At 43.9% G+C, this 26,234-nt stretch overlaps 1 protein-coding gene across 1 annotated transcript in view; it reads left to right on the forward strand.

Moving 5' to 3' along the window:
• Window positions 1–254: 254 nt before the first annotated feature.
• ENTPD3 (ectonucleoside triphosphate diphosphohydrolase 3) overlaps window positions 255–26,234 on the forward strand; it is a gene marked incomplete at both ends in the record, with an annotated part of 32,592 nt that continues 6,612 nt past the window's right edge. The window contains 6 exons of the mRNA XM_082847815.1: window positions 255–294; window positions 3,650–3,777; window positions 11,635–11,752; window positions 19,095–19,245; window positions 21,600–21,759; window positions 22,686–22,919. Coding sequence (XP_082703941.1) covers window positions 255–294; window positions 3,650–3,777; window positions 11,635–11,752; window positions 19,095–19,245; window positions 21,600–21,759; window positions 22,686–22,919 — 831 coding nt within the window. The remainder of the gene's footprint in view (window positions 295–3,649; window positions 3,778–11,634; window positions 11,753–19,094; window positions 19,246–21,599; window positions 21,760–22,685; window positions 22,920–26,234) is intronic.

Below are 26,234 nucleotides of genomic sequence, written 5' to 3' on the forward strand. Positions count from 1 at the left end.
TTAAAATTCAGCAAACCCGTTCTTCTTCCTTTCCTTGCATGGGGGGTGGGTGGGGGGAGTTGACCTTAGAATGTAAGCCCAGCTTTGGGTCTGTCTTGGAAGTTCTAGGTTCATCTGTCCCCCGGAAGGTTTTCCTTCGGTAGAAGTGAAGTGGCTTTGTATTTTAACACGGTGCCAGTTTTTGGAACTTCGTAAGTCAGGGGCCACGAAAGCTCTGTCATTCTGTGTTCTCTCACCTGCAGCTGCAAGGAGAGATGTTCACGGTACTGACCCGCCAACCTTGTGAGCAAGCAGGTTAGTATCGCTCAGCAGGCAGCAAATGTGATTTTGTCACATCACCCGAGAATCCCACCTTCAGCCCACAGCTCTTCATCCATGTCCCCAAGCAAATGACGGTTTAACCTCTTTGGTGTGAGACAGTGCTCACCGGGCTTTCACCACCGGCATTCCACAGATAAAAGCAATTCTTTACGTCAAAGCAACACAAAACAAGGACTAACATGCTTGTTTCGCGTAAATGGTTTTTCCGGTTTGCATAATCCATTAATTTGGCCCTTGTCGTTTCCCTTACCCAGCTGTGTGTAAGGTCTGCTTTAGAATATTGTTGATTTTGTGATGAATTGTAAAGCGCTTGGAGCTTGCCTCTCTTTCCATCCAAGTGTTGTTTCTGGCAAGGTGCCTACAGCATCCCCCCTGCCCCCACCCGTCATGGGTCAGCGTTGTTACCGCTGATACTGCAGGCACATGTGTAGAATGCTCACACACACACTCACACACACACACTTCCAAGCTTGCCCTTCCTGCCTGCCTCTGGAGCACATTTTGGAGTTGCTCATGTGGAAACCCAGAAGGGTCTGGCCTCTCCACTTTCGGGAGGCACCTGGTAATTACAGTGTTTGTCCAGCCCTAATGACAGCACAGCTCTAGGCTGCATTCCCTAAATGAACGAGACCTGGTCTAGTCCATTTTGCTTTGTGATAGGCTTTTCTGCTGGGGCAAGGGTTTGCTTAAGGTAATCATAGCTTTTTACCTGAAAACTGCTGAAGCACAGAGGATTTAGGAGGCCAGCCTCCTGGCTGTGGTCGGGAGACTGCTTATATATCACCCCTACTCCCGCCCCGTGGACAGATGTTCTTTAGTGGTGCCCCTAAATTGGGTATTCAAAACACTTTGAAATTTTAACACAATATACTGTAAGGTCACACATACAGACTAACTGGTTACATTCCCTCCTAAGGACAAGTTTAACATGGCACATTAAACCTCTACCTTGTCTTGTTAGGGGAAGAAAAAAAAATCCCTTAAACTATAACTGACACTGGCATATGCATTGTTTAAAAGTTGATGCAAAAATTTGCCTCTGTGGATAAACCGGTTTCTGTCTGGGTCATATCCTTTGACCTGGAATCACAGAAAGGTGATCCAGGACCCCTTTAAGGGTTCTTAAGGTTAACTCCACAGTGGCTGGCCTCCCTCCAGGTGCTATGACAAACGATTCTGCAATGAGTAACTTGGTGTACAAGTCATTTAACACACTCGGGGCTAGTTCTGTGGAATAAATTCCCAAAAGTGGGATTTTGAGGCAGATGGTATACACATTTGTAATTCTGATAAATACTGACAAGTCCCCCTCCAGTTCACTCCCAGTGACAAGGTAGGAGAATTAAGGCGTTACATGACCACCTTTGACATCAGCAAGTGTCTGTGGCAGCATCTATACTGTAGGGGAATCAGATGAGGTGGTAAGAGTTGGCTGTTCTGAGCTATTGAGACCCACTGCATGACTGGCCTCCCCAAGTAGTGAGCATTGTGATGAGATTGGATATTGAGGCTGAATCTAACTCTATATGGTAGTATATACATGCTCTTTTTTTCTTCCAAGAAAATGTCTCCTAGAAATAATGAAGGAGTAGTAAAGCATAGGTTATGATGATCTAAAAGTATATGTTCTGGAATAGGACAGGATCTACCCCATTGCTATTCAGTTGAACTTTCTGTGATGGTAGAAATGTTCTGTAGCTACACCGCCCAATGTGGTAGCCACTTCAGGTTACTAAACACTTGGAATGTGGCTAGTGAAACTGAGGAAGTGAGTTTTTAAATTTTATTTCATTTTAATTAATTTACATTTAAGTACACAATTAGTGAGAGAAATATTTGGATTCTCTGAATTCAGTGATCTTCCTGTTATGCTAGTGTTTATCATATTTCAGCCATTTGAGTGTCACCACTTATGTTTATGCTATAATAGTTCTACCAAGACTATTATTTAGTCAATATTTTAATTAAATGTCTTTTTATCTTTTTAAAAATTAGGTATAATTTATATACAGTGAAATGGATAGATCTTGTGTCCCTAAATTAGGTATTCTTGCCTTCTGAAAGGATTATGTTTTTAGAACAGGGACAATTTATAAGAATCTTTTTTTTTTTTAAAGGGAAATTGTACCTAAGGAGCTGGTTTGCTTTGATTTTCAGTTTTTTCCAAAGAACTTTGGAAAATTTGATAAATTTTGAAAAACGCACACACCCATATACCCCACAATCCTATTAAGATGTAAGAGCATTTCCATTACCCCAGAAAGTGCCCACGTGTTCCTTCCCAGTGGATCCTTGCCCCAAACCCCCATGCAATCACTGTTCTGATTTCTCTCACCTGCCTGTTTTAGAACTTAACATAAATGGAATCATTTCAGAAAGTTTCTTTCTTTTCTTTTATTTTTTTAATAAGTATATTTGCTACTTTATGAAATTTTCACTAGCCCACTGGTTTTTTAAGACCGAAGTAAATATTTGCTCATAATCATCTAGTTAAGAAATATTAGTTTAAATTTAATAAGTAGAAATAGCCCATTATGATACATTATATATTACTATATAATGCATATAATTATATATTACCTTTATTCAGAGGCTATATATTTAGTTGAAGACTATTCATATGCTACATTTTTTCTTTTGCTTTTAAATGTATAGATATAGTTTACATAGATAGATATAGTTATGATTAAAATACAAATACCAGAGATTATGTGACCACTTTGGGAGGGAACACGTGGATTGGGGTCTAGTTACTCTTTGTTTGTGAAGATGTAGGGGAGACCCTATGCCTTTACTATAGACACAGGAAAAATGACTGAGGTTGAATTCTTACTGGGAACCCACATATCTTAGGAATTCAAACGCGTTACTATTTGCTTGACGGTAAGTCATCATGTACTGAACTTTATAATCATTGATTACATCTAAAATACAATATGAATTTCTTTTTATTTATCTGAGATTATTTTCAAATGAAATGTTATATCACCTGCTTTAATAGAAAACCCATAGTTTTCAAATCTACATTGAAACAAATGTTATTGTAAATCATCTCAGGGATGCCCAGTAATATGCATAACACACTTTGGGAAATACCAGAGAACTAAATCATGCATATCCTCCCTACAAACACTGGTTTAGTCCACTCTTTGGAGGAAAGATAAATGGGTATTGAGCCCAGTTGCTGCTCTAAAAGTATTGGTCTCACTAAAGCCAGAGGAAGTGACTTATGCATGCGGTTAAGCACCCAGTCCACAGATTCTACAAAGAAGGCCAGGACCTTGTTCCCAATTCCCCCTCATGTGTCTTCTGGGTCTCCCCATTTTAGGCCTCAAGGCCCTCTCCCGAATTTCAGCCATCATCACCTTGGTGGTCTTGCTTTTGAGCATTGTGGTGCTTGTAGCTGTCACACTCATCCAGATTCACCAGAAAGAGGTTCTCCTTCCAGGACTGAAGGTAGGTGTGAAGGGGTTGGCATTGAAGGGAAGAAATGGGCTCTGACATCAATGATTCTAAACTCATGAGTTAGAAGAGAAGAAAATTATTGCCCCTTACCTCTAGCTAGAGCCAGGGAAAGGTGGGGTAAGAACCCAGGGACAAAGACTGGACATGCTGGGTTTGTGATGTTTGAGGTGAAAGATTGATAGTGGTGACACCTTCTCCTAGGACTGTGAGGTCTTGCTTTGACTCCTGACTGTTAGAACCAAAGCTAGACTCTGTAGCCAAGAATTATAGATGGCTACCAAAGATTTACCAGCTTATCAGTTCCTCCAGATGACACAAACTTGCTCATGAGTGAAGACCAGGAGACCCAGGCTCTTCTTCTGGCCTAGCCTGGGTAAACAAAATCAAGGACCTGAAAGGACTTCTTGAGCTGTGTTGTGCTACCTCTGTTGAGTCTAGAAGTATGCCATGATCCCTCTGACTCTTCCCCCACCAAAATTACTCAGGACCTTATGCTAAGTTCCAGAAGCCTCTCTCAGCTCTTGATAAGTCCATCCCCAAATGGATGTTCTCTGGTAGGCTGAGAATTGTGTGTATCCCTTCTGCCTTGGCTATTAAAGGTGATAGGAGGTGATCCCATGAGAGACTGTCAAATGAAAGGTGAAGAGAGTCAGTGAGTCCTTCAACCTTTTTGGGTAGAAGTCAGCAAACTTTCTCTGTAAAGGGCCAAACAGTACACATTTTAGGCTTTCAGAGCCGTTTATAGTTTCTGTTGCATATCTTCTTTTGTTTTTGTCTTCTTATGACTCTTTAAAAATATGAAAACCTCTCTTAGTTGGACAAGGGCCATAGGAGCCATGTTATTTGAATCTCATTTAGTATCTATCCTTGACCTTAGAGTCCTTTCTACATCTTCCTGCTGTTAGGGAGTGTTCAATGGCTATATCTGAAATAGAGGTTTTTAAAAGGTAAAAAAGAAACTAATATTGCCTTGGCTGCGTGGGTGAGTTTGCTCTACCATCCTGAGTTCACTTTTCTAAAGGATTAAAGTAAAATCTTTTTATTTATTTTTGTTTTTTTTGCCTTCACCATGCAGCTTGTGGGATCTTAATTCTCTCACCAGGGATCCAACCTGGGGCCCAGGCAGTGAGAGCGCCCAGTCCTAATCACTGGAACACCAGGAAATTTCCTAAAACAATTTTTTAAAATTTATTTATTGTTTTTGGCCACGTTGGGTCTTCATTGCTGCGTGCAGGCTTTCTCTAGTTGTGGCGAGTGGGGCTACTCTTCATTGCAGTGCTGGGCTTCTCATTGCGGTGGCTTCCCCTGTTATGGAGCACAGGCTCTAGGCACGTGGGCTTCAGCAGTTGCAACTCTCAGGCTTAGTAGTTGTGGCTCACAGGCTCTAGAGCACAGTCTGAGTAGCTGTGGCACATGGGCTTAGTTGCTCCACGGCATGTGGAATCTTCCTGGACCAGGGATCGAACCCATGTCCCCTGCATTGGCAGGCGGATTCTTAACCACTGTGCCACCAGGGAAGTCCCTAAAATCTTTTTTAGATAATGGAATTTGGTTCTTTTATAGGTATTTTACTTAAGAATCTCAGCCCCCCATGAATAGCATGAATAAAAATGAAAAATAAAAAGCCTTATGCAGCTGTCTAATGGTGAGAGGAAAACAAATTATCTGGTTGTCCAAAGACATTAGCTAAGGCCTAGAGAATCTGTTTTCCCAAGTTCCAGACACTGCCTTCTCCTATAAACTATATAAAATCAGGATTGCAACTAGGGGAAATACCATCCCCTTACACTTTGTAAATTGCTATTCGGTTGAGTGAGCATTTTTCCCTGAATTATTGCACTGAACTCTTCTGCCAACTATGGAAGGTGGACAAGCACTGTCACCACCATTTTGCAAGTGAGGAAACACAGGTTTGACCAGTGGATGGCAGGACCAGAACTGAAACCCAGACCCTCTTGTTACCACGGCTCTCTTCACTTACTTCCCGCTGTTCCTTGATCCTAAGTTCTGAACAGGGAACCCAGGAGGAGATATTGGCCTCTGCTGGGAAAACACGTCCTCCTTTGCACAGGAGGGAAGGAGGGAAGATGGATGCAGAGACAGGAAGGTGATGAATTGAAGGAGGGACGTGCCTTCCAATTGGGGGGAAGGCTGGTTCCACTCTTAGACCCCAGTAACCATTCTTAGACCCCAGTACCACCCTTAGATCCCATAAGTCAAACAAACCAGCTCTAGCTGCGTTCCAGGTATATCTCTCCGTGGGACAAGGGAATGTGCCCACCAAGAGTCGTGCTTCCCTTCTAGAACATGTTGTGGTGCCTGAGACCCCAGAATCCAGGGTCTGTGTGGGCCTCCTGCTGAGGGCAGACCTCACCACTGGTCTGAGGGGTGGTAAAGGGGCAGCTGCTTGCAGGGAGAGTAGACAGAGCATGGGTGTGGGGTCTGAGCTAGCTAGCCCACCCTCTACAGTCAACATACAGGTGCATGAGGCTGTTTACTCTATGGATTTGCCTGGGGATGGGAAGAGGACAGGTGGGGGTGGGGCAGAGCAGAAGTCTTCATTTATAAAATTTTCCCTCAGGCCCTTTAAAAGTGAGGGATGAGGGGGCTTCCCTGGTGGCGCAGTGGTTGAGAGTCCGCCTGCTGATGCAGGGGACACGGGTTTGTGACCCAGTCCGGGAGGATCCCACATGCCGCGGGGTGGCTGGGCCCGTGAGCCAGGGCCGCTGAGCCTGCGCGTCCCGAGCCTGTGCTCCACAACGGGAGAGGCCACAGCAGTGAGAGGCCCGCATACTGGGGGGAAAAAAAAAAAAGTGAGGAATGAGCTGGTTAAGGCAGTTGTTTTGGGAGATGAGAGGTAAATTCAAACTGGAGGGATATGGAGGAATTAGAAGACTTGAAGAGTAAACTGAATACAGAAAAGTGGGTCCCTGAGCAGTATGGAGGGCAATGTTGAAGGAGGAGACCACACATGCTTAGTTCTGTGTCAGAGGGGTTCCCCTAGTCAAAGATGCCCATGCAAGATGGTCATCTGGGGGTGACCCCAGGAAGAACTGTGGGGGGATGGGAAGTGAGACAGAAGGGAAGGCAGCCAATGGAGGGGCTATTACCCAGCAGGTTACCACTGTGGGCAGCTGGAGCTGTTCTGCTAGGGATTTCTGGGAGCCAGTGCAGAACTCTCACCTCAGGGGTGTCCTCTGCCATGGGCATATAGAACATCTGCCTCACAGTCATCCTACTCAAGGGCGTATTTACACACCAGCTTCCATTAGTCATTGGTTGAGGGCTGCTCCCTGGGGAACATTAGCTCTCTAGTATTTCTGGCATATCGTGGGCTCGGGTAGGTTCAGCCAATGGAGACAGCCTTCAAGCAGGTAGAAAGTGCATGGTTGGACATCACAGTGGTAAGGTCTGAGGGCTTGTGGGCAGGGAACCCTCAGTGACCGTTCCCTGTAGATAATTATTATTCCCATTTTGAAGATGAGAAAACAGGAACAGAAAGGGCAAATAGCTTCCCACAGTTACACAGATTGGAAATAGCAGACTTGGCACAGAAGGAAGAAAAGAGAGCAGAGAACATTGGCCTTAGGCAAGGGTTTGGAAGGGCCAGCAGACATACCCTCACGAATTAGCAGACGGTTCAGAGAGGGGGTTTTTAATCTCTTCAGAATCTCGCTGTCAGGCCCCAGTTGTAGGGGACAGGAAGTTGTATAACACAGGAATATTGGCTCAGAAGGCCCATTCTGCTTCACTGAGTGGGTTAGTTATAAGAAAAGACAGATGTCCTGGGCCGGTTGAAGCAGGAGCAGAATGACAGCTTGGAAGGGGGCATTCCACATGCAGCTTTTCTCAGGCTGTCCAGAGACCCTTCCTTTTGTTTTGCAGTGTGTGCTAGGGGCAGGAAGGGCAGTGTGGAGGTGGAGACCAGTGAATATAAAGGCTTTTTCATTGTTTATGTTTTCATACCTTGAGCCTTGTTTTGCCTTTTTGTGTGCTGCTGACAGTTGGTTTTGAGGAGCCAGCTCCACAGTGGCCTATCTGAGGGGCCCTGGAATGTTCCTCAAGACCCACATGAAAAGTCATGATATCTGGCTATTAAATCCAACGTTGGCCTACCTAACCTTGGTTCATCTGAGTGTAAAAGCGGAACTATTAAAACTTAGCCAACGGTGGAAATATCCCCAGTCCCTTTTTCACTGTCACTGGTCTGACCTGCTCTATCAGCTTGAAGAGTAAACATGATGACGTTGCCTTTATGTTTCACTCATTACCCCCCACCTCAACCCCGCTGCTTTATTATCACTAAGTCCAATATCTTCCTCTTGAGGTTTTGCCCTCCTAACTGCATCACAGTTGTTTAGAAGCCCTGGAGCTTCTCAGACCCATCTGATCAATACCCCACTGCCACTGCCGCTCGCAGCCACATGGTGCCACTGTCGAAGAGGGGCCTGCAGGGTCCCAGGTTTCAGGGACACTGCTTTTCTGCCAGTCAGAGCCCCACCTTGGGTCACATGACTCTCCAAAGCACAACAACTGGGCCAGGCTGTGTTAAAACCATTTCCTTCTAACCCTCATCCATTCTCAGTCATCAGCCTGGATATCTGGTGCCCTGTGGCCCACCTTGGTTTACCTCTTGGAGTACAAGAGTTGCATAATTTGTTTTTTCCTTTCCAGAAGGCCCTGGCTCCTTATTCAAATTGGTGATTCTCCTCTCCAGCCAGATCTGCACACCACTTAACCAAGAGTTTGCTTCTGAGGGTCTTTTGTCTGAACAAAGAAAGTCTGCCGTACCATATCAGGCACCTTCTTATTAATCAGTCACCCTGTTAAGACTTGTTTTCCTTGGAACTCAGTAAAAGCACAGGGGCAATGAGTACAGGTTTAAGAGTCAGTTAGACCCCGGCTTGATCCCAAGTCTGTGACCTTGGCTAATTATTTAACCCCTGTGAGCCTCAGTTTCCCTATCTGTCAAGTGGGAATGATGATAACACCTGCCTTATAAATGCAAAACTAAAGCCCTTTGTGCAGTGCCTGGCATATTATAAGTGTTCGCCAAATGTTTATTACTACCATTATTCTCATTATTATAGTAAGAGTAATAATGATGATGATAATGATAATAAAAATAATAATAAACACATCTAAGAAAGATGATCTTATGACCTTTGCTTTTGCTTTTGTTAGAAGCTCACAAAGTTCTTGAGTTTTGGACAATGGGGTTCATATGTTTCCTTTTGGTTCACCCACCGACTGTATCTTCAGTTCCACATTCAGACCATGTTTGTTTGTTTGTTTTTCTGACACTGCATTAAACAGAAGGTGACTTAACGCTTTTCATCCAAACATCATCCACCTAGCTGAACTGAATGAAATTCATTCTCCCCTTCCCCCTCCCTCTATGGAACCGCAGTGAGTTGCACTGATCTAGGCAAATGAGCTCTGAAAACTGATTAAAGACCAATCTTTTCACTTTTGAAAATGCCAGTGAACGATGGTGGGGTGGGGGTGGATCGTCTTAGTGCAAAGTAGCACTGGGCCTCAAGGCTGTCCCTGTCACCACATCAGCAGGCGCCCAAGGGGCCGCCATTTCTCCTGCAAATCTCAGAGCAAAGTCTCTGGCTGCTGCCCATTCTGGTGAAAACTGAATCCCATTTTCCCGGACTTACAAATGAGGATGGACATTCTTCATTCTTTCAGATCTTGGCCCAGCAGCCTCGAGCATTCTTCATGAAGGGTTGGGATAAAGAAGATTTGGGGACAGACAGGCACCCTCTGGAGTAGCTGCCCTCTTATGCTCTCTCTCCTCTTATCAGTGCCAGGCATGGAGGGGCTGGTGAGCAGGTCAGCAGCAGAGGGAAGGAAAGAAAGCAGACTGATACAGAGGCTCAGACCTCTGGAGTGCCTGGTTTCCTTCAGTTTCAACCTGTGCTTTAATCTCACGGGGAGCCTCTGCCTGGAATAGATTGTGAACAATGCCTCCTCTGTTTGCCATGGGGGGTGTCGTGTCAGGATCCCAGGCAACACACATCAGATTGAAGAGCTGAGGTGAAGAGGCTATTCAAGTTCAAATACCAATGTACACAGGATGTTCTATCTTAATAGAATGGAGAAGCTGGAGTAACATTTTTTTATTTGCTCCTATTTCAAATGAAGCAAGCATTCATGATAGAAAGTTTAGAATCAGGGGATTGGTTAAATCAACTACTGTACATCTCATAGTGAATGGGATGAATGGCTTAAAAATCATGTCAGTACTTTTACTGGTAGGGAAAGATGTTCATGATATACTTTTATTTATTTATTTACTTATTTATTTATTGGCCGCGCTGCACGGCATGCGGGATCTTAGTTCCCCGACCAGGGATCGAACCCGTGCCCCCTGCAGTGGAAACGCGGAGCCTTAACCACTGGACCACCAGGGAAGTCCCCCATGATATACTTTTTAAGTAAGAAAAGAGCATTGGAGAAGATTATGTGTACTGTAATCCTGTGTTGATTTAAAAACATATGTCTAAACACATATGTGTATATGTAGTTGTATGCACAGAAGACCGTTGGAAAAGATACATAACAAGGTGTTAAAACAGTAGTTGGATTTGAGGGGTGTTATTCACTTTTTTTCCTCTTTTTCTTGCTTTGCAATTTTATTTATTTTGCTTCACTGATTTTTCTATATAGCCTGTATTTATTGAGCAGCCACTAAGCATCAGGCAAATGGTCTCCTATTTACTTCTGAAAGGAAGTTGCCTGAAGACGAGGGAACCCAGAGAGGTTAGGTCTCTTATGCAATATCAGAAAAGTAGGAATCCATCTGATGTGACCTGCCTCCAGAACCCAACGTCATCTTCCCCTCTGGGACAGGCTAGGCTAACTCAATGGTGGGGGAATTGGGGAAAAGATGCCACCCAGAAGCCTCTGATGCCCTGGGCTGATTCCAAGCCCAACCAGATAGTGACCTAGGTCAGCGTAACTCATTCCAATGCCCCTAGGCTGCTAATGAATGCTCCTTCCTAGGCAGGCCTGGTCCAGGGCCTGGGCTGGGTCACACCTTCAACTGAAGCTCCCTGGTACCTGCCTCAAGCTGCGAGAGATGGCTGGCAATACCCTCCTGTCCATTTGTTCACACATGTCACCTAAGTGGGATAATATGTCAACATTCGTTTGTATTTTAGTTTTTTCCTCCTTAAGCAGGAATACTTTCATTCTGAAGGCCAATGCAGATATCAGTGTGTCACTCCCCTGTGAGAACTTCCTACCTATGGTTTCCTTTTGGTTGTTTATCCCAGGCTGATAGGCCTGGAAGTTTGGAGAATAGAGGGCAGCAGGTGACTGACTATTCATTGTACTCCTGAGACCAAGGTGGCTTCTGACCGTGCGCCGCCCCCCCCGACCCCCGCAGAGTCTGGATGAGGAGGAATCAGGAGACTGTCTTTGCATGCAAGATCTTTGGGGTACTCATCTTCAACCTTGGCTGCATACTGGAATCACCAAAGGAGCTTTAAAAACTGTTAGTGCCTGGGTCCACTGACAGAGATTCTGATTTAATGGGTCTCAGCAGCAGCCTTGGCATTGGGAGTTTCAAAAGCTCCCCAAGTGATTCTAATGTGAGGCCAAGGCTGAGAACTGCGGCCTAGAACACCGGACCCATCTCCCCCCAACCCCTCCATCCAGAGTCCATGGAGACAAAGTTGGTTTAGAGAAAATAGTTTTTTTCTTTTTGGTCAGCTCCCACCTAAATGAAGCAGTGTGGGTTAAGCTCTTGGGAGGACTCAGGGTTCTCAGTGGCCCCCTGGGAAAAGGGGTCCTCAGATGCCTGTCTCTGACTCTCCCTCCCCGCCTTTTATTCAGTATGGAATCGTGCTCGATGCCGGGTCTTCCAGAACCACAGTCTACGTGTATCAATGGCCAGCAGAGAAGGAGAATAATACTGGAGTAGTCAGTCAAACCTTCAAATGTAGCGTGAAAGGTAAGGCCCAAGGGAAGAAAGGGAATGTCCTAATGTCCTTCAGAGGCCTGCAGGAGTCCTGAGATGCTGCCCAGAGGCAAGGACTGAGCACTGGGCTGGGTGTCAGGGAAATATGAGACCTTGAGATGGTGCTGCTACTCATCAGTACAGTGACCTCAGGCCAGTCCCTTCCCTTCTCTGGGTTTCAGATTTCTCATCTATAAAATGGTGGGGGGGGGTGTGTGTCAAGAACTGTGAATGGTGTGAGATTCTACCCTGCCACAGTTTCATGGATGCTGGTGGAAGACCCAAGACTCCTGGGTCAGAAACAAAGGAGAGTTTATTACTCACAGAAACAGCTGTAGCCCGAGTATCAGCATTTTCTTGTGCTGGTTCTGAGCCCCAGTTTGCACAAGATGATGTAAAAAGGGCCAGATGGTACCTGCTCGCACAGTGGGTTATGTTACAGAAGAGGAACCCTGAGATTAGGGAATCTGAAACATTTATAATGGGTACCTGCCTTTTGCTCTGGAGGGAAACACTATATCTTCTGAGCCTGTTCATTATGCAAATATCCTTGAAAAAATAGTCCAGAACAAAGGCAGTCAGTGCCTCTGCTCATAATGCATAAACATGAGAAACTCAAGGAAAACTGTATTCCAATAGGAAAATTATATTCCAGTTGGCTGTATATGATGGGGAGGTGGGTAGGAAGAGATAGACAGAGATGGACAATCTGTAAACCAGTAGGCGTTTGTGGCTCTGTTCCAGTAAAGCTTTCTTTATGGACCCTGAAAGTTTGAATTTCAAATAATTCTCAAATGCCACAAAATATATTAAAAAAAGATTTTCCCCACCATTTAAAAATAATGTAAGAATATCTTAGCTCACAGGCTGTATAATAGAAGGTGGTGAACTGTATATGGCCAGTGAGCTCCCGACCCCTGACACAGAACAGCATCAACATCTTTAATGACCCTCCACGCACTCCCTGCCTCCTCCACAACATATTCGGAATGTTAGATTGATGGTTTACTTGTTCTTCTTTAGTTTTGTCCTTATGCATTTAGTTTTTCCTGGTTTTGAAAATGGAATCAAGCACATATTTATTTAATTAGAAGCAAACATTTATTCTGTAATTTGCTTTGTTCACTACCACTGGGTTTTTAAGATTCATCTATGCTGCAATGAGTAGCAATATCTGGTTCATTTTTAGCTGTTGATGAATATTTGTGTTTCCCTGGTAACTAATAAGTATCTTTTTATATATTTATGACCTTTCTATTTCTGTGAAATGCCTGTTCATGTCTTTTGCTCATTTTTCTACCAAATTGCTTGAATTTTTCCTTTTGAGTCCTAGGAATTCTTTATCTATATTCTGAATATGAATGCTTTGCTAGTATTATTATCATATTGTTGCTAATATCCTCTCACAGTTTATGGTTTGTCTTTTTAATTTCTTCATGATATCTTCTGAGAAGTTCTTAATTTTTATGTAGGTACAATTATCAATCTTCTCCCTTTTGGTTTGCACTTTGTACGTTTTATTTAAGAAATCCTTCCCTATCCTGAGGTCATAAAGATATTCTTCTATCAAAAGTTTTGGACTTCCCTGGTGGTCCAGTGGTTAAGACTCCACGCTTCCACTGCAGGGAGCACGGGTTCAATCCCTGGTCAGGGAACTAAGATCCTACATGCCGCATGGAGCAGCCAAAAAAAAAAAAAAAAAGTTTTATAATTTTGCCTTTTACAATTAAGCCTTTAGTCCACATAGTCAAGCCCAGTTAGTGAGTGTGTATGTATGCACCACCCTCTTTAGAGCATTATGATCTTTGACTTGGCCTGGATCTTCCCAACCAGTATGTCCTGAATGGGTTCCAGGGATACCCTCAGCCTATAGGACAAGTTATAGACTCTGAACCAGTCCTCCCAACCCAAGCAACCTCCTTCATTTCCCTCAATGAGCTGCCCAAATAGAATACTTTCTTGCAAGTGATGGCATGGAAAAAGTTGGGAAGCAGAATTAGCCTTTCCCATAGGGAGACCAAGAGTCTTCTCTGTATAACCAGGGTGCATTCTGATCATCTGCCTTTCCATGGAGGGCACCAGGAGCTCGCCTTCCCTGGGACATAGGTGTCACAGTTAAGATATCCAGACAGAGTCTGGGATGCAAGGGAGTGATTAGCGATCCGCACCCATGGAAGGAAGGCGGAAGAAGGAGGATTGGACAGAAAGAGAAGTCAGATTGCAGCCCAGGCCTGACAGAGCTCCAGCCAATTAGAGATGTCCTGCATTGGGTATGAATGGCCTGAAATGGCTGGGCTGTGGTCCCCCCATCACTGTCAGTCATTGGATGTTGCCATCCTGGGAAGATGTTGAGCAAGGCAGCTCTCTGCAGCTGAGGCAAACCCCAAAGGAGCTAACCGCTGAGACACTAAGCCTTTCTTTGAAGAGGCATCTGCACGGCACCTCTCTGGGCTCCTCACAACAGGGGACTTCCATGTTTTCTGAGTACTGCTTGCATTGTTACCCACAATTCATAAGCGGCAGCACCGTCGCTCAAACTTCAGCCAGAGATCCCATCTCTGTTCTCCTAACTTCTGAGCCATTTCTTCACCCCCAAGCATGAAAGAGGATGCTTTCTTTAGGAAAGAGAGACCAGTCACTCCAAGTGGAGAGGATAGTGTACGACAGTGATTAAGATGTCACCCTATCCCTACTGTGGGAACTCTAGAAAATTATCTAACCTCTCTGAGTCTTGACTCACTTATCTCTAAACTAAAAAGCATAATAATAGTAATACCCACCCCACAGGTATTATTTGAAGATTAAATGACATAATATATATATATATAAAGCAGGTAGCAAATCCCTGGCATACAGTAGGCATTCAATAAGTGTTAGTCATTATTAATTATGGGGCACCACACTTTAGAGTTCCTAGTGGATATTCTTGCTAAAAGGTTATTCTAACATAGTTGTAAGATCTGCCTCTACACCCGGGAGGGCAATTCAGCCAAGTCAGTCCTGATGGCCTCGGGCTGTAGAAAGAGGTGGCACTTTCATGGGGAGAGACCCAGGCAGTCTCTCAGGGGTAGGGGCCCTTGGCCCACCCTGGATGTGATTTAGGGGAGGGGCAGGGTCATGGAGCCCACACCACATCCATAAATGGATCTTCCCTTTGATCACGGTAGCCTCAGGGATCCATATATACTCACAATGACCAGAAGACCACAAATTACAGCTCAAATTACAGAGTTAAAGTTTGGCAAGTGTCATCCCCTGAAAGACAGGCAGCTTCGCCAAGCATAATTTGGGTTTCTAGTTTCTAAGTTGCAAATTTCCCCAGGTCTCCCCTGCCTTGGACAGTTTGAGGGGTTGGTGAATGCTTTTTTGCCCTACAGTGTCTCCCGAATGCCCAGGGCCTCAGAAATTTCTTTCTCAGGGGGTCCCTGGTGAGTATCCAGTCCTCAGGTGCTGTTTTCCGTGAGTTCACTGGGTGCTGCTTTAGCTGCTGGTCCCCATGCTGGTGCCTATTGCTCTGGCTGCTTGTTTTAAAGCCATTCCCTCAGGGTCACTTGTTCCTTGCCTGCCCCTCATCTCTTCTGCAGGAGGCACTGCTCAGGGTACCTGCTGCCTTCTCTCACAGGCGGCATTCATGTTTTCCCTTTAAACCAGCAGTTAAAAATTCTTTAAACTCCACTAGAGCCTAAACTTAACCATCTCCTCCACTGAAATACCTTAAAGAGTTGCTCTAGGGACCAGGCCACTACAGTGTTGGAAAGCATCCCTTGCCCATGTCTTTTGCTTTTGTCCGACCTCAAGTAAGTCTTGTGCCAGCTGTCCAACCCTCTCTTCCCAGATTGGAATAGCAGTTATAGCTCTTTTCTTGGGGTTGTGAATCCCAGTATCCCATGAACCTATGAATCCAATCTCCTTTTCCCTCTGGGAGGCTTAAGGAACCTTATGCAAATAGGCCCCCGAGGGACATGCTCAAATACCCCACATTTCCACATTCTAGCAAGGCTCCTAACCAGTTCCTATCCAGAGACTAGCTCTGGCAGAATATATTTTGTTTGCTCTAGATTGGACTACACAATCCCCTTACTATAGTATTGTGAGCTGATGTGAAAATCTCATTGATTGATTGATTGATTGATTCCTGTACTTAATAAATATGTATTGGGTGCCTGCTGTCTGCCAGTAAGTGTTCTTGACACTGGGAATTCTAAAATAACCAAAATATACAAAGTCTCTGCTGTTACAGAACTTACAGTCTAATGAAGGAGACAGAATAAATAAATGGGTATATGATATCAGGGAGAAGTGCTGTGAGGAGAAACTAAGCCAGCTAGGTGGATAGAGAGTGATCATTCTATTTCATGGGAGAGCAAAGAAGGTGATAGCTAAGCAGAGGCCAAATTGAGATGAGAGAGTGAGCCGTGCACCTGTTTGAGGGAAGAATGTGCTGAGCAGAGGGCGTGGCAAAAGAAAATGCCAAGGGTGACAGCTGCTCAGCATTTTCTAGGAAGAGCAAAGGGGCCGATGTGGCTGGAGCAGAACGAGTAAGAGAAACAAAAGTGAGAAATGAGGCCAAAGCTGTCACCGAGGCCAGCTCATAGAGGACCCTGAGATGCAGTAAGGGGTTTGACATTTACTCAAATGAATTTTCTTCAAAGTATATTGGGAAGCCATTAGGAGATTCTGATCAGGGAACTAACACGATATGACATAATTTTAACGGGTCACTCTGTCAATGTAGAATACGTAGTCAAGAGACTTAAGATTAGAAGCAGGAAAACCAGGGCTATTAGAGCAGTGCAAGTGGGAGGTGACGTTTTGGTGTTCTGGCCTAGACTGGTGCTTCTCAACATGGGGCGATGTTGCCCCCCAGGGAACATTTATCAATGTCTGGGACATTTTTTGGTTTTCATAACTGGGGCTGGCCGTGCTGCTGGCATCTAGTAGTAGAGAACAAGGATGCTGCTAACCATTACATAACTCACAGGACAGCCCACAAAACAAAGAATAACCCAGCCCAAAACTTCAGTAGTGCTGAGGTTGAGAAACACTGATTGAAAATAGTTCTGGGGAAGGGAGTGAGAAGTGCTCAGATTTGAGAAGTATTTTGAAAGTAGAGCCAAAAAGATTTTATGATAGATTCAATATGCAGCATTCTGGTTGATGGTGCCTGAACATTAGTTCTGACCTGAGTAACTGCATGGATGAAGGTACCATCTCCTTAGAGTGGGCAACACTGAGGGTAGAGTAGGTTGGAGCCATGGCAGGGATTAAGGAATTTGGTTTCAAATATATTAAGCTGGAGATGCCTATAAATCATCTAAGTCAATGGACAGCAAACTTTTCCTGTAAAGAGCTAGAGGATAAATATTTTTCATTTGTTGGCTATATGATCTCTGTTGTAACCATTTAACTCTCCCACTTTAGCATGAAAGCAGCCATAGACAATATGCAGACAAATTAGCATGTATGTATTTCAAGAAAGCTTCATTTATGGACACTTGTACATGCCTAATAGGATATACAAAAAGAACTTCAAAAAATCTTAAATTGTTTTCAATAATCCTATAATTGGTGGTAGTGCTGGTATTGTCATTGTCATACTGAGACTCTTCTGTGTGGATTGTGAAATAAAGCTAATGAGTTATTAAGTTGGAGGGGCTGGGAAACAGGCTAGTAAAAGGAAGATAAAGATACAAGATCAATGAATTCAAGGAAGAACTTGAAGTTTTGAATTAGAAATACCACTAAGAATTCATGATGTGTTTTCTCTTGAAATAAAGTTTTCTCTAAGTCTGTCTTCTGGAAAGCCTTTCAGTAAGCAACCTACCTTCCAAATTTTGAATGCTAAATACCATTACTCAATAAAAGAAACCAGGATTCCTTGGAAAAACAGCAGATTCCAGACCTGGGGCAGGAAATTTATAGGTCACTGATACATCTCATCATATCAGAAAGCAGAAAAGTTCTTAAAGGTTTCTGGGATCATGTCAAAAGGATTCAGCTGCCAAATTGAAGAGAGCGCCACTGGACAAGATAGGCCACCAATAAGAATAGTAACTGCAATGAATTGAAACATATCAAATATATCTTTAGATTCATATGCCCTTAAACAAACAAACGAACAAAATTCCTTATTGGTTAAATTAGGTAGATACTAGAGATGCAATCTATATTTTTTAAGCTGGTAAATAAAGGGAAAGAATCAAGCACTTATCCACTGCCTTCCCTATACAAACTGTATAGGGTAATCAAATAGTTAACGATGAGGAAGTTTTCCTCTTATAAAAGCATTTTAGGTAAAAAGTGAAGCAAGAATGATGGAAATAAAATATCAGCGTTTCATAAACCCTAATGGAGTAATGAATGGACCTAAGCAATGATCATTGATGCCTGTTAACAGCACAAAGAGAGAAACAACCAGATGCTTGTGCGTCTTATTGGAAATGCACATCCCTATAAACTACTCTTTCTGAAAAAGTTCAAACCTGAATCTGATTAAACCTCTGCATTCAGTTACCAATTTATAGAGAAAAACTGGGACCAAATAACATGTTAAATGAATCATGGGGCTGCAATCAGCAAATTCTAGACTGTGGGAAACTATAAGACAAATGAAATTGCAAGGAAAAAAATGTTTAATTACAAAGAAAAATTAGAAAGGGGGGGCAGAATCTATATATTAAAAGAGACTTGAGACATGCCAACCAATTATAATGGATGGAATTTATTTGGGCCCTAGTTCAAACAAACTAGATAGAAAGAGAGAGGTGGAGGGAGAGAGAGGGAAAGAAAAAATATGAATATGAAGGAAATGTGAAACTTAATTAGATATTTAATTATATTAAGGGATTATTTTTAAGATTTTTAGGTAGAATAATGAGACTATGGTTATGTTTCTTTAAAAGAATTCTTATCTTTTAATGATACATACTGAAATATTTATAGAATGGAATGATACCATGTCTGCAGTTTGCTTCATGATGAGAGAATGTGAGAGTGCAGATGGAGCAAGATTGATCATTGTTGAAACTGGAAGATGGGTGCATGGGTTTGTTATACTCTTCTCCCTACTTTTATTTATATTTGAAATTTGCATGATGAGAACTTTTTTTTTAAAGCAGGTCTTGGCTCATTACTTTTTTCACCTTTATAATTCTTTCCTTCCATATTTTGGGAATTGACTCATCTGTGTGACCACATGGAACTTAGCACATACACAATTTTCAGCCCCCTACAAAAACCCATTAATTTCCAGAGCTGATTTATTTTATATTTAAAAGTTGTACTGCTCTTGTTGGTTCCTGGGAAGGCTAAGAAGTGCTGACTGCTTGCTCTTCAGGCTCTGGGATCTCCAGCTATGGGGAAAACCCTCAAGATGCCCCCAAAGCCTTTGAGGACTGCATGCAAAAAGTCAAGGGGCACATTCCAGCCCACCTCCATGGATCCACCTGCATTTACCTGGGGGCCACAGCTGGGATGCGCTTGCTGAGGTAAGGGCTGGAATGGCACAGAGGAGCCCTTTGGACCAAAATAACCAGGAATGTGTTGAATTCTTTCCAAGAATGTAACTCTATTTCTGGGAATAAATCCAAAAGAAAGAAGCCCATATTCTGCCATAAATTTAGGCTTTAAAAGTTGGGAAACTTTTAGTCTTTATCTTAATATTCAGAAAGAAACAGTTCTATATTTGATTCCCTTCCCCATGGTGATTTTACTGAGAGCTCGGAAAATAAAGGAAAGTGACATGAAATCTAATCATGGGATGTACCTCTAGTTTTCTAGAAAAGTAGAAACTGTTTTTGACTCCTGGTATTTTTTTTGAGGTACGCGGGCCTCTCACTGTTGTGGCCTCTCCCGTTGCGGAGCACAGGCTCCGGATGCGCAGGCCCAGTGGCTATGGCTTACGGGCCCAGCCGCTCCACGGCACATGGGATTCTCCCGGACCGGGCAGGAACCCGCGTCCCTTGCATCGGCAGGCGGACTCCCAACCACTGCGCCACCAGGGAAGCCCTGACTCCTGGTATTTTAACACCTGTGGACAACCGGCTCCACTAAATGCAACCCACTATACTACTAAGCTGTGTAGCTTCTACCCATGTACAAAATGTCACTGAGATCTACTTTCAAATAATGGGATTTCTGCTCCTCACCCCAAAGCCTTTGGCATTACATAAAAACAAACATCTCATTTCATTCAATTAAGCAGTTCCTTCTAAATTTGTAGCCATGACTTTTAGCCCAGTTGCATTGTTTTTGAATGTCCTTTCTCTTCATTTTTTTTTCTCCATGATAATACTTCCTTGACCTTGAATTAAAAGAAAAATAGTTTTTTTAAAAAACCCATCAAACTTAAATCTACCTAAATTAAAGGGTAGATACTGCCCTAAACTTTGAAAATAAGGCTTTCTCCCCAAAAGATGACACTCATTCTGCTTCAAAGCCACTTTGTCTGTGATCCCAGGAATGTAAAATTACATGTATTTTCTTCATGTGGGCATGAAGAAAATACAAAGGAACAACAGAGTCACTTTAAGATGATCATCAAAAAAAATCATGAAGCACTCTCAATTGGACTGAGCCCTTTCCTTGTAGTTTTCCTCTCCTTTTTTCTATTCCTGTGTCCTGGTTGACCAAGTAGAATGCGGAAAGAAGTCAGATTTCTTTGCTTACTCTTGGAATCTGCAGTGTGTTTTCAAAATAATTGCGTTTACCTGAAATAGAAATGTCATAGAAATTCCCTTCTTCTGCCTTTTCTTTCTTATGGAAACAAAGAACCCAACTTTCTTGGTTGCTTTTTTCTCCCAGTCCTCTCCGCGAGAAATCATTCAAAGGCTCTGTAATTTATAGCCCATGACAAAAACCATGGAATACAAAAGTTTGCCAGTTGGGGAAAAAGTGAATGTCGCATTTGAATAAATTAAATATTAATGCCTCCTTGTGAAACTTTCTGATGGTGATCCATTTCTTCTGAGGAACTAGTTGATATTTTAATTGCTAGAAAAGTCAAATATTAAAAAAACAATAATTTGAGAATCTCTGGGATGGGAATTAATAAAACTAGGAAAATTCTTAATTATTTTCCAAGCAGTGATAATTTGCTACTGAACTCGAATGGACTTCTGCTTGTAGCATTTCTCTTTCTTCTTCTTCAGCCAAGAGTGAGCCAGTGCCCCTGGCTTTCTTAACCCACTGATGAAAGGGAAAAGAGTCTCCCAAGTGAGATTTCTTTCATAAAATGGCAGCAGATGAACGATATTATTACTCTACATCATGGGTGATATGAACACTATGTTACCACTCCTCCATGGGTCAGCACACTAATGAATTTCAATTCAATGACAGTCATGATGGCCATCATATCCCCTCATGATGAAGCCCTCCCAAAGAGCAAAGCTGGGACAGCTGAAAACTCATCCCTCTTCCTTTCCCCCTCCCTCCTAAGCTCCCCTTCCTTCTGGCCTGATGAGGGCTTCTTTATATGGTGCCCCAAGAGATTACTTATGCCACTCCTATGCCTTCACCGATCTCCTTTCCTCTGCTGATCTGAGACAGAGCAATGGTGACTGAGTAGGAGGCTCTTTTCATTAGCTGGTTGCTAGAGAGAGGGATAGGAACAGGTAGGGGCGGAGAGAACAAGTGGTATTTTTACTGGTAGCTGTTTTCCTGCTTGGCAGTTTGACAGGTAACAGGTGCATCCTGCCTTGCCTGGGAGGCTTCAACTTGTACAGGGGGTTGCCATGTCTTATATACATCTGGAAAACTGCCCCTGCCTGAAGTGGGTGGAGGGGTTATTTTAAGATCGTTGTCTGGGCACTCAGCCTTTTGTGTTCTGTGCCTTGCATAGGTTGCAAAACGAAACGGCAGCTAATGAAGTCCTTGCGAGCATCCAAAACTACTTCGAGTCTCAGCCCTTTGATTTTAGGGATGCTCAAATCATTTCTGGGCAAGAGGAAGGGATTTATGGATGGATTACAGCCAACTATTTAATGGGAAATTTCCTGGAGGTGTGTGAAAACAAATGCATGGTTTTTAATCTTGCTGTTTATCCTGTCCCCTGTGCTTGGTAACTTAAGCTGAGGTACATGCCAACAGGGCCACCTGTCCTGCATTGTTTCTATCATGTAATGAATTAGGGAAACATCTATGATACAACAGCTAAGAAAAGACATGTATAGCTAGGACAAAGCCGTGGATCCTAAACAGGACCAAATGCATGGGGGAGGGGGAATATCATCATTTTACTAGCTAATAAGAAATTAGAGGCAGGGAAGGATCTAAATCTAGCAGTGGGCTATGAGTCTTTTGAAGGACACCTGGAAAATGACCCTTCCAAGAAGCCCCACACAGCCATCTGGAATTTACAGAGCCCTCAGGCAGCTTTCTTCCCAACTCATTCTGTGTCCTCAGGTCTCCTCACATTCCAGTCTCCATACTCCCTGCTCCTTTGGTGCAGAGGACACCATACTATGTTCAGTCTAAGACCTATTTTCTTCCCCCTTGAATACATTTTTAATTAAATTAAATTAGTTAATATTTTGGAAAATTCACATAAAAATCCACATTTCTAGCTTCTCCTGCCCCCCTCACTCCCCAAAAGTTGGAGGAGCTGGTCACAGCAGACTCACATTCCTGCATGGCAACAACCAACTGGAACAGAGTATAGCTCATGCATTCCCCAGTTTGCCCCAGGCCCCACCATTCCCTACTGTATACACCTCATTCCCTATTGTCTACTCACTCATTTATGTTGCCTGTACAGTCCCTGTAAGCATTTGAGTTCACCACCCCTGAAATAAAGGAGAGATCTGGCCCTGAATGCTTCCTATGTCATATTTCTTAGCAATAAGAGATGGGTCTTGGGTGAAGAACCCTAGCCAATCAGAGATGGTACCTTTGGTCTTTTTTCTTGTTTCCTTTTCCTACTGTGTAGAAGAGCCTGTGGCATATGTGGGTGCATCCGAACGGAAAGGAGACCACAGGTGCCCTGGATTTAGGCGGTGCCTCCACCCAAATATCCTTCGCGGTAGAAGAGAACGTGGGGCTGAACACCAGTGACATCGTGAAGGTGTCCCTGTATGGCTATGAGTACACACTCTACACGCATAGCTTCCAGTGTTATGGCCGGAATGAGGCTGAGAAGAGGTTTCTGGCAATTCTCCTTCAGGTACCTGAGCCAGGGGGCAACGGGTATTCCCTCGGGGGTCTTAGCTGAGAGGAAGATGCCTTGCCTTCTGGGGTCTGTCCTTTCCACTCCAATTAGAAGATGGATGGAAACAGCAGCATTTTCCTGTTTACTTGTGGGCGTCCAAGCGCTCTCTCTCTCTCTCTCTCTCTCTCTCTCTCTCTCTCTCTCTCTCTCTGATGTGTTGACCATTTCCAGTGTATCTGAGTCAGAAGTCCAGGGAAATTCCAGAGCTCCAGATGTTTTATAAATGATTCAGGACTTGGGATCCCTTTATGGACACAAGCTGTTTTAAACCAGTAGCTAAATAAACCTGAGAATGTTGAGACTCCCCTGAGTGCAGACAAAATAATAAAAGTGATCATATGGGAAATGCTTGCTGACAGGGGAGAGGGCAGAGCCCTCCCCAGGCTCAGGCTTCTTTTACATGAGCCTATATTAGGCAGATTTCATGCCCTTTATATGTTGGGGTCTTAGAGCAGCCGAATTCCATCACATCAGTCAGTAATTCATATGGTAAATGTTCCATGGCACAGATGGCTACTTCAGGCATCAACTAGAAGGCTGTCACTAATATGAACTTGACATTAGTACTGTATGTGTCAGCAAGGGCACTAGCACCATGGATGCGACCTGAGATCCCAATCTCCAGTGCTAAGGGGACATCAATCTCAGCCATGGCTGAGAAGGGAAGATGAAGATGAAGGGAACACGAAGGGAAGGAGGCTTGATCACCTAGAGGGGCATGGGGCCAACCGGAGGCCACAGATCCTGGCTTCTGATGGGGCCAGGGGAAGGAGACAAGAGCTGGGTCAGCCTATGAACATAGTGGACACAACATCAGTAGCTTAAGCCCCACTACTGCAACCTACTTTGGTCACTGAAGAAGGAAGCAGTATTCCCCAGCCATTAGCCTGTAGAAAATTGGGCTGGTTTACAAAAGTGTCATCAGCAGAAGTCACATCTTCAGATCCCCATATTTACTGAGTAGTCATGCAAGGTAGGTGGTGAGAATTCACCCTCCAGGTCTGGCCCTCTTCCCAAAACTTCTCTTTCAGCCTCACAGGAAAGGCTGGAGCGCCACTACACATGCATGCCACATGTATTGTTGGGAGAGCCTGAGCACTCCTGGGAAGGACAGAGCGGGGACCCTGCAGGCAGCCCTGAGCTACACTTCCATGGCTCAGAAGACTCAGTGCCCACTCCAGACCCTCATATCCACCCTACACTCAGCCAAACCAAACCCCACATGGAGCTTAACCAACCCTCGTTAACTGGGGCTCCTCTTTTCTCTCTCTCCTTTTATTTTTAGCAATACTTATTGCCCCTTCCTCCAGCTCTGGCCCTGGTGGGGCTGGAGGGTGGAGCAGGGGCTCCTCTGAACTTTAGACAGGAAAAGGGAAGCAGGTGAAATCACCTTTTTTCCAGAATGAGTGGAGGTTTGAGAAGCTAACCTCTTAAATTTGACTGACACTGAGGAAGAGTGTGTGTGTGTGTGTGTGTGTGTGTCTTTATGCACACACGCCTACAATGTTTATTAAAGAATGTCTATGTACCCAACAGTCTACAGTAGAGAAGTGAATACTCCACCTGGATGAGGTCTCATTTGGGTTTGAGAATGCAGGTCTCAAGGTGTGAGCCCAGGACTGGGGGCAGAGGTGGGAGACCCCAGCCCCTCACTACAGATAGTCAGGTCACAGGGACAGGGTGTGTCTACAACTTGCCTGATAACATCTGGATGCCTGAGAGGGTGGCTCTGCACTGTAAGCCTTCTGACTCAGGTGAGGGGAAGAATCCAGGTGTGATGAGGATCACCCACAAATGCATGTCCGGACTTGCCTGACCAATATTTTCATGTCCCAAAGATGTGTTGCCAAGCCCCAACTTAGAAGGTTCCCAAAGATTACTGCATCATGAACTGGCTGAGTAAATGCCACCAGTCCAGGACTCGTTTCCCGGTCTGTAATATAAGGGGCTACAGAGTGTGGTGAGAGTGACACCTAGATACACACTTTGCAAATTATTTTCTTAAAAAGGAGTCTCCAGTCACCCCAGGGCTCAAGTCTCACTCTGAGAGCATGTTAGACGTTAGGGACATGAATTCACTTTCTCTTCCTCTTTAAGTAAGACGTAAGTATTACTTAAAGTAACACTTAAAGTAATACTTAAGTATTTATTTATTTTTGGCTGCATTGAGTCTTCATTGCTGCATGCTGGATTTCTCTACCTGTGGCTCGCGGGGGCAACTCCTCGTTATGGTGCGTGGGCTTCTCACTGAAGTGGCCTCTCTTTGTTGTGGAGCATGGGCTCTAGGCACGCGGGCTTCAGTAGTTGTGGCACGAGGGCTCAGTAGTTGTGGCTCGCGGGCTCTAGAGCTCAGACTCAGTACTTGTGCCTCATGGGCTTAGTTGCTCTGCGGCATGTGGGATCTTCCCGGACCAGGGCTTGAACCTGTGTCCCCTGCATTGGCAGGTGGATTCTTTTTTTTTTTTTTTTTTTTTTGCGGTACGCGGGCCCCTCACTGCTGTGGCCTCTCCCATTGAGGAGCACAGGCTCCGGACATGCAGGCTCAGCGGCCACGGCTCACGGGCCCAGCCGCTCTGTGGCATGTGGATCGTCCCAGACTGGGGCACGAACCCGCGTCCCCTGCATCGGCAGGCGGACTCTCAACTACTGCGCCACCAGGGAAGCCCTGGCAGGTGGATTCTTAACCACTGCGCCACCAGGGAAGTCCTCTTCTGTTTTTAAAGTAACACATGTTCAGTGAAAAAAGAAATCAGAAAATACAGACATAAAAAATATAAATAATAAACAAAACCTGGAATTAGCCACCATCAACACAGTATTGCATTTTCTTCCAGTTTTTTTTTTCATGCAGGAATATGTATAGTATTTACAAATTTGGCTTCATATGGTTTACATATAATTTTATATCCAGCTTTTTTTTAACCTAACAATATATTGTGAGCAGTTTCCTGTGTTGTTAAACATCTTTTGAAATTAATACTTTTATAGGTGCATAATACTCCAAATACCATTATTTAAAAAGAAAAACTATATTGGTCATTTTATTATAAAAGAAAGTACATGACCCTTTCATGTCAGTGCCCTGAAAACACTAAATTCAGGGAAGATTTATTGAATGTTGAGGGCCTAAGCAACTTGGCACACTGGCAAATTATATTTAAGGAATGCCATAACAAATAATTCACACTCCAAAAAGAGAAGTGAAATAATCTTTACTGAGCTTCTTCTGCCAGAAATAATTTATATTATCTTGCTTCTTCTCCAAGCCAA

This window comes from Leucopleurus acutus, assembly GCF_964270905.1.
Source record: "Leucopleurus acutus genome assembly, chromosome: 10".
Taxonomy (NCBI): Eukaryota; Metazoa; Chordata; class Mammalia; order Artiodactyla; family Delphinidae; genus Leucopleurus; species Leucopleurus acutus.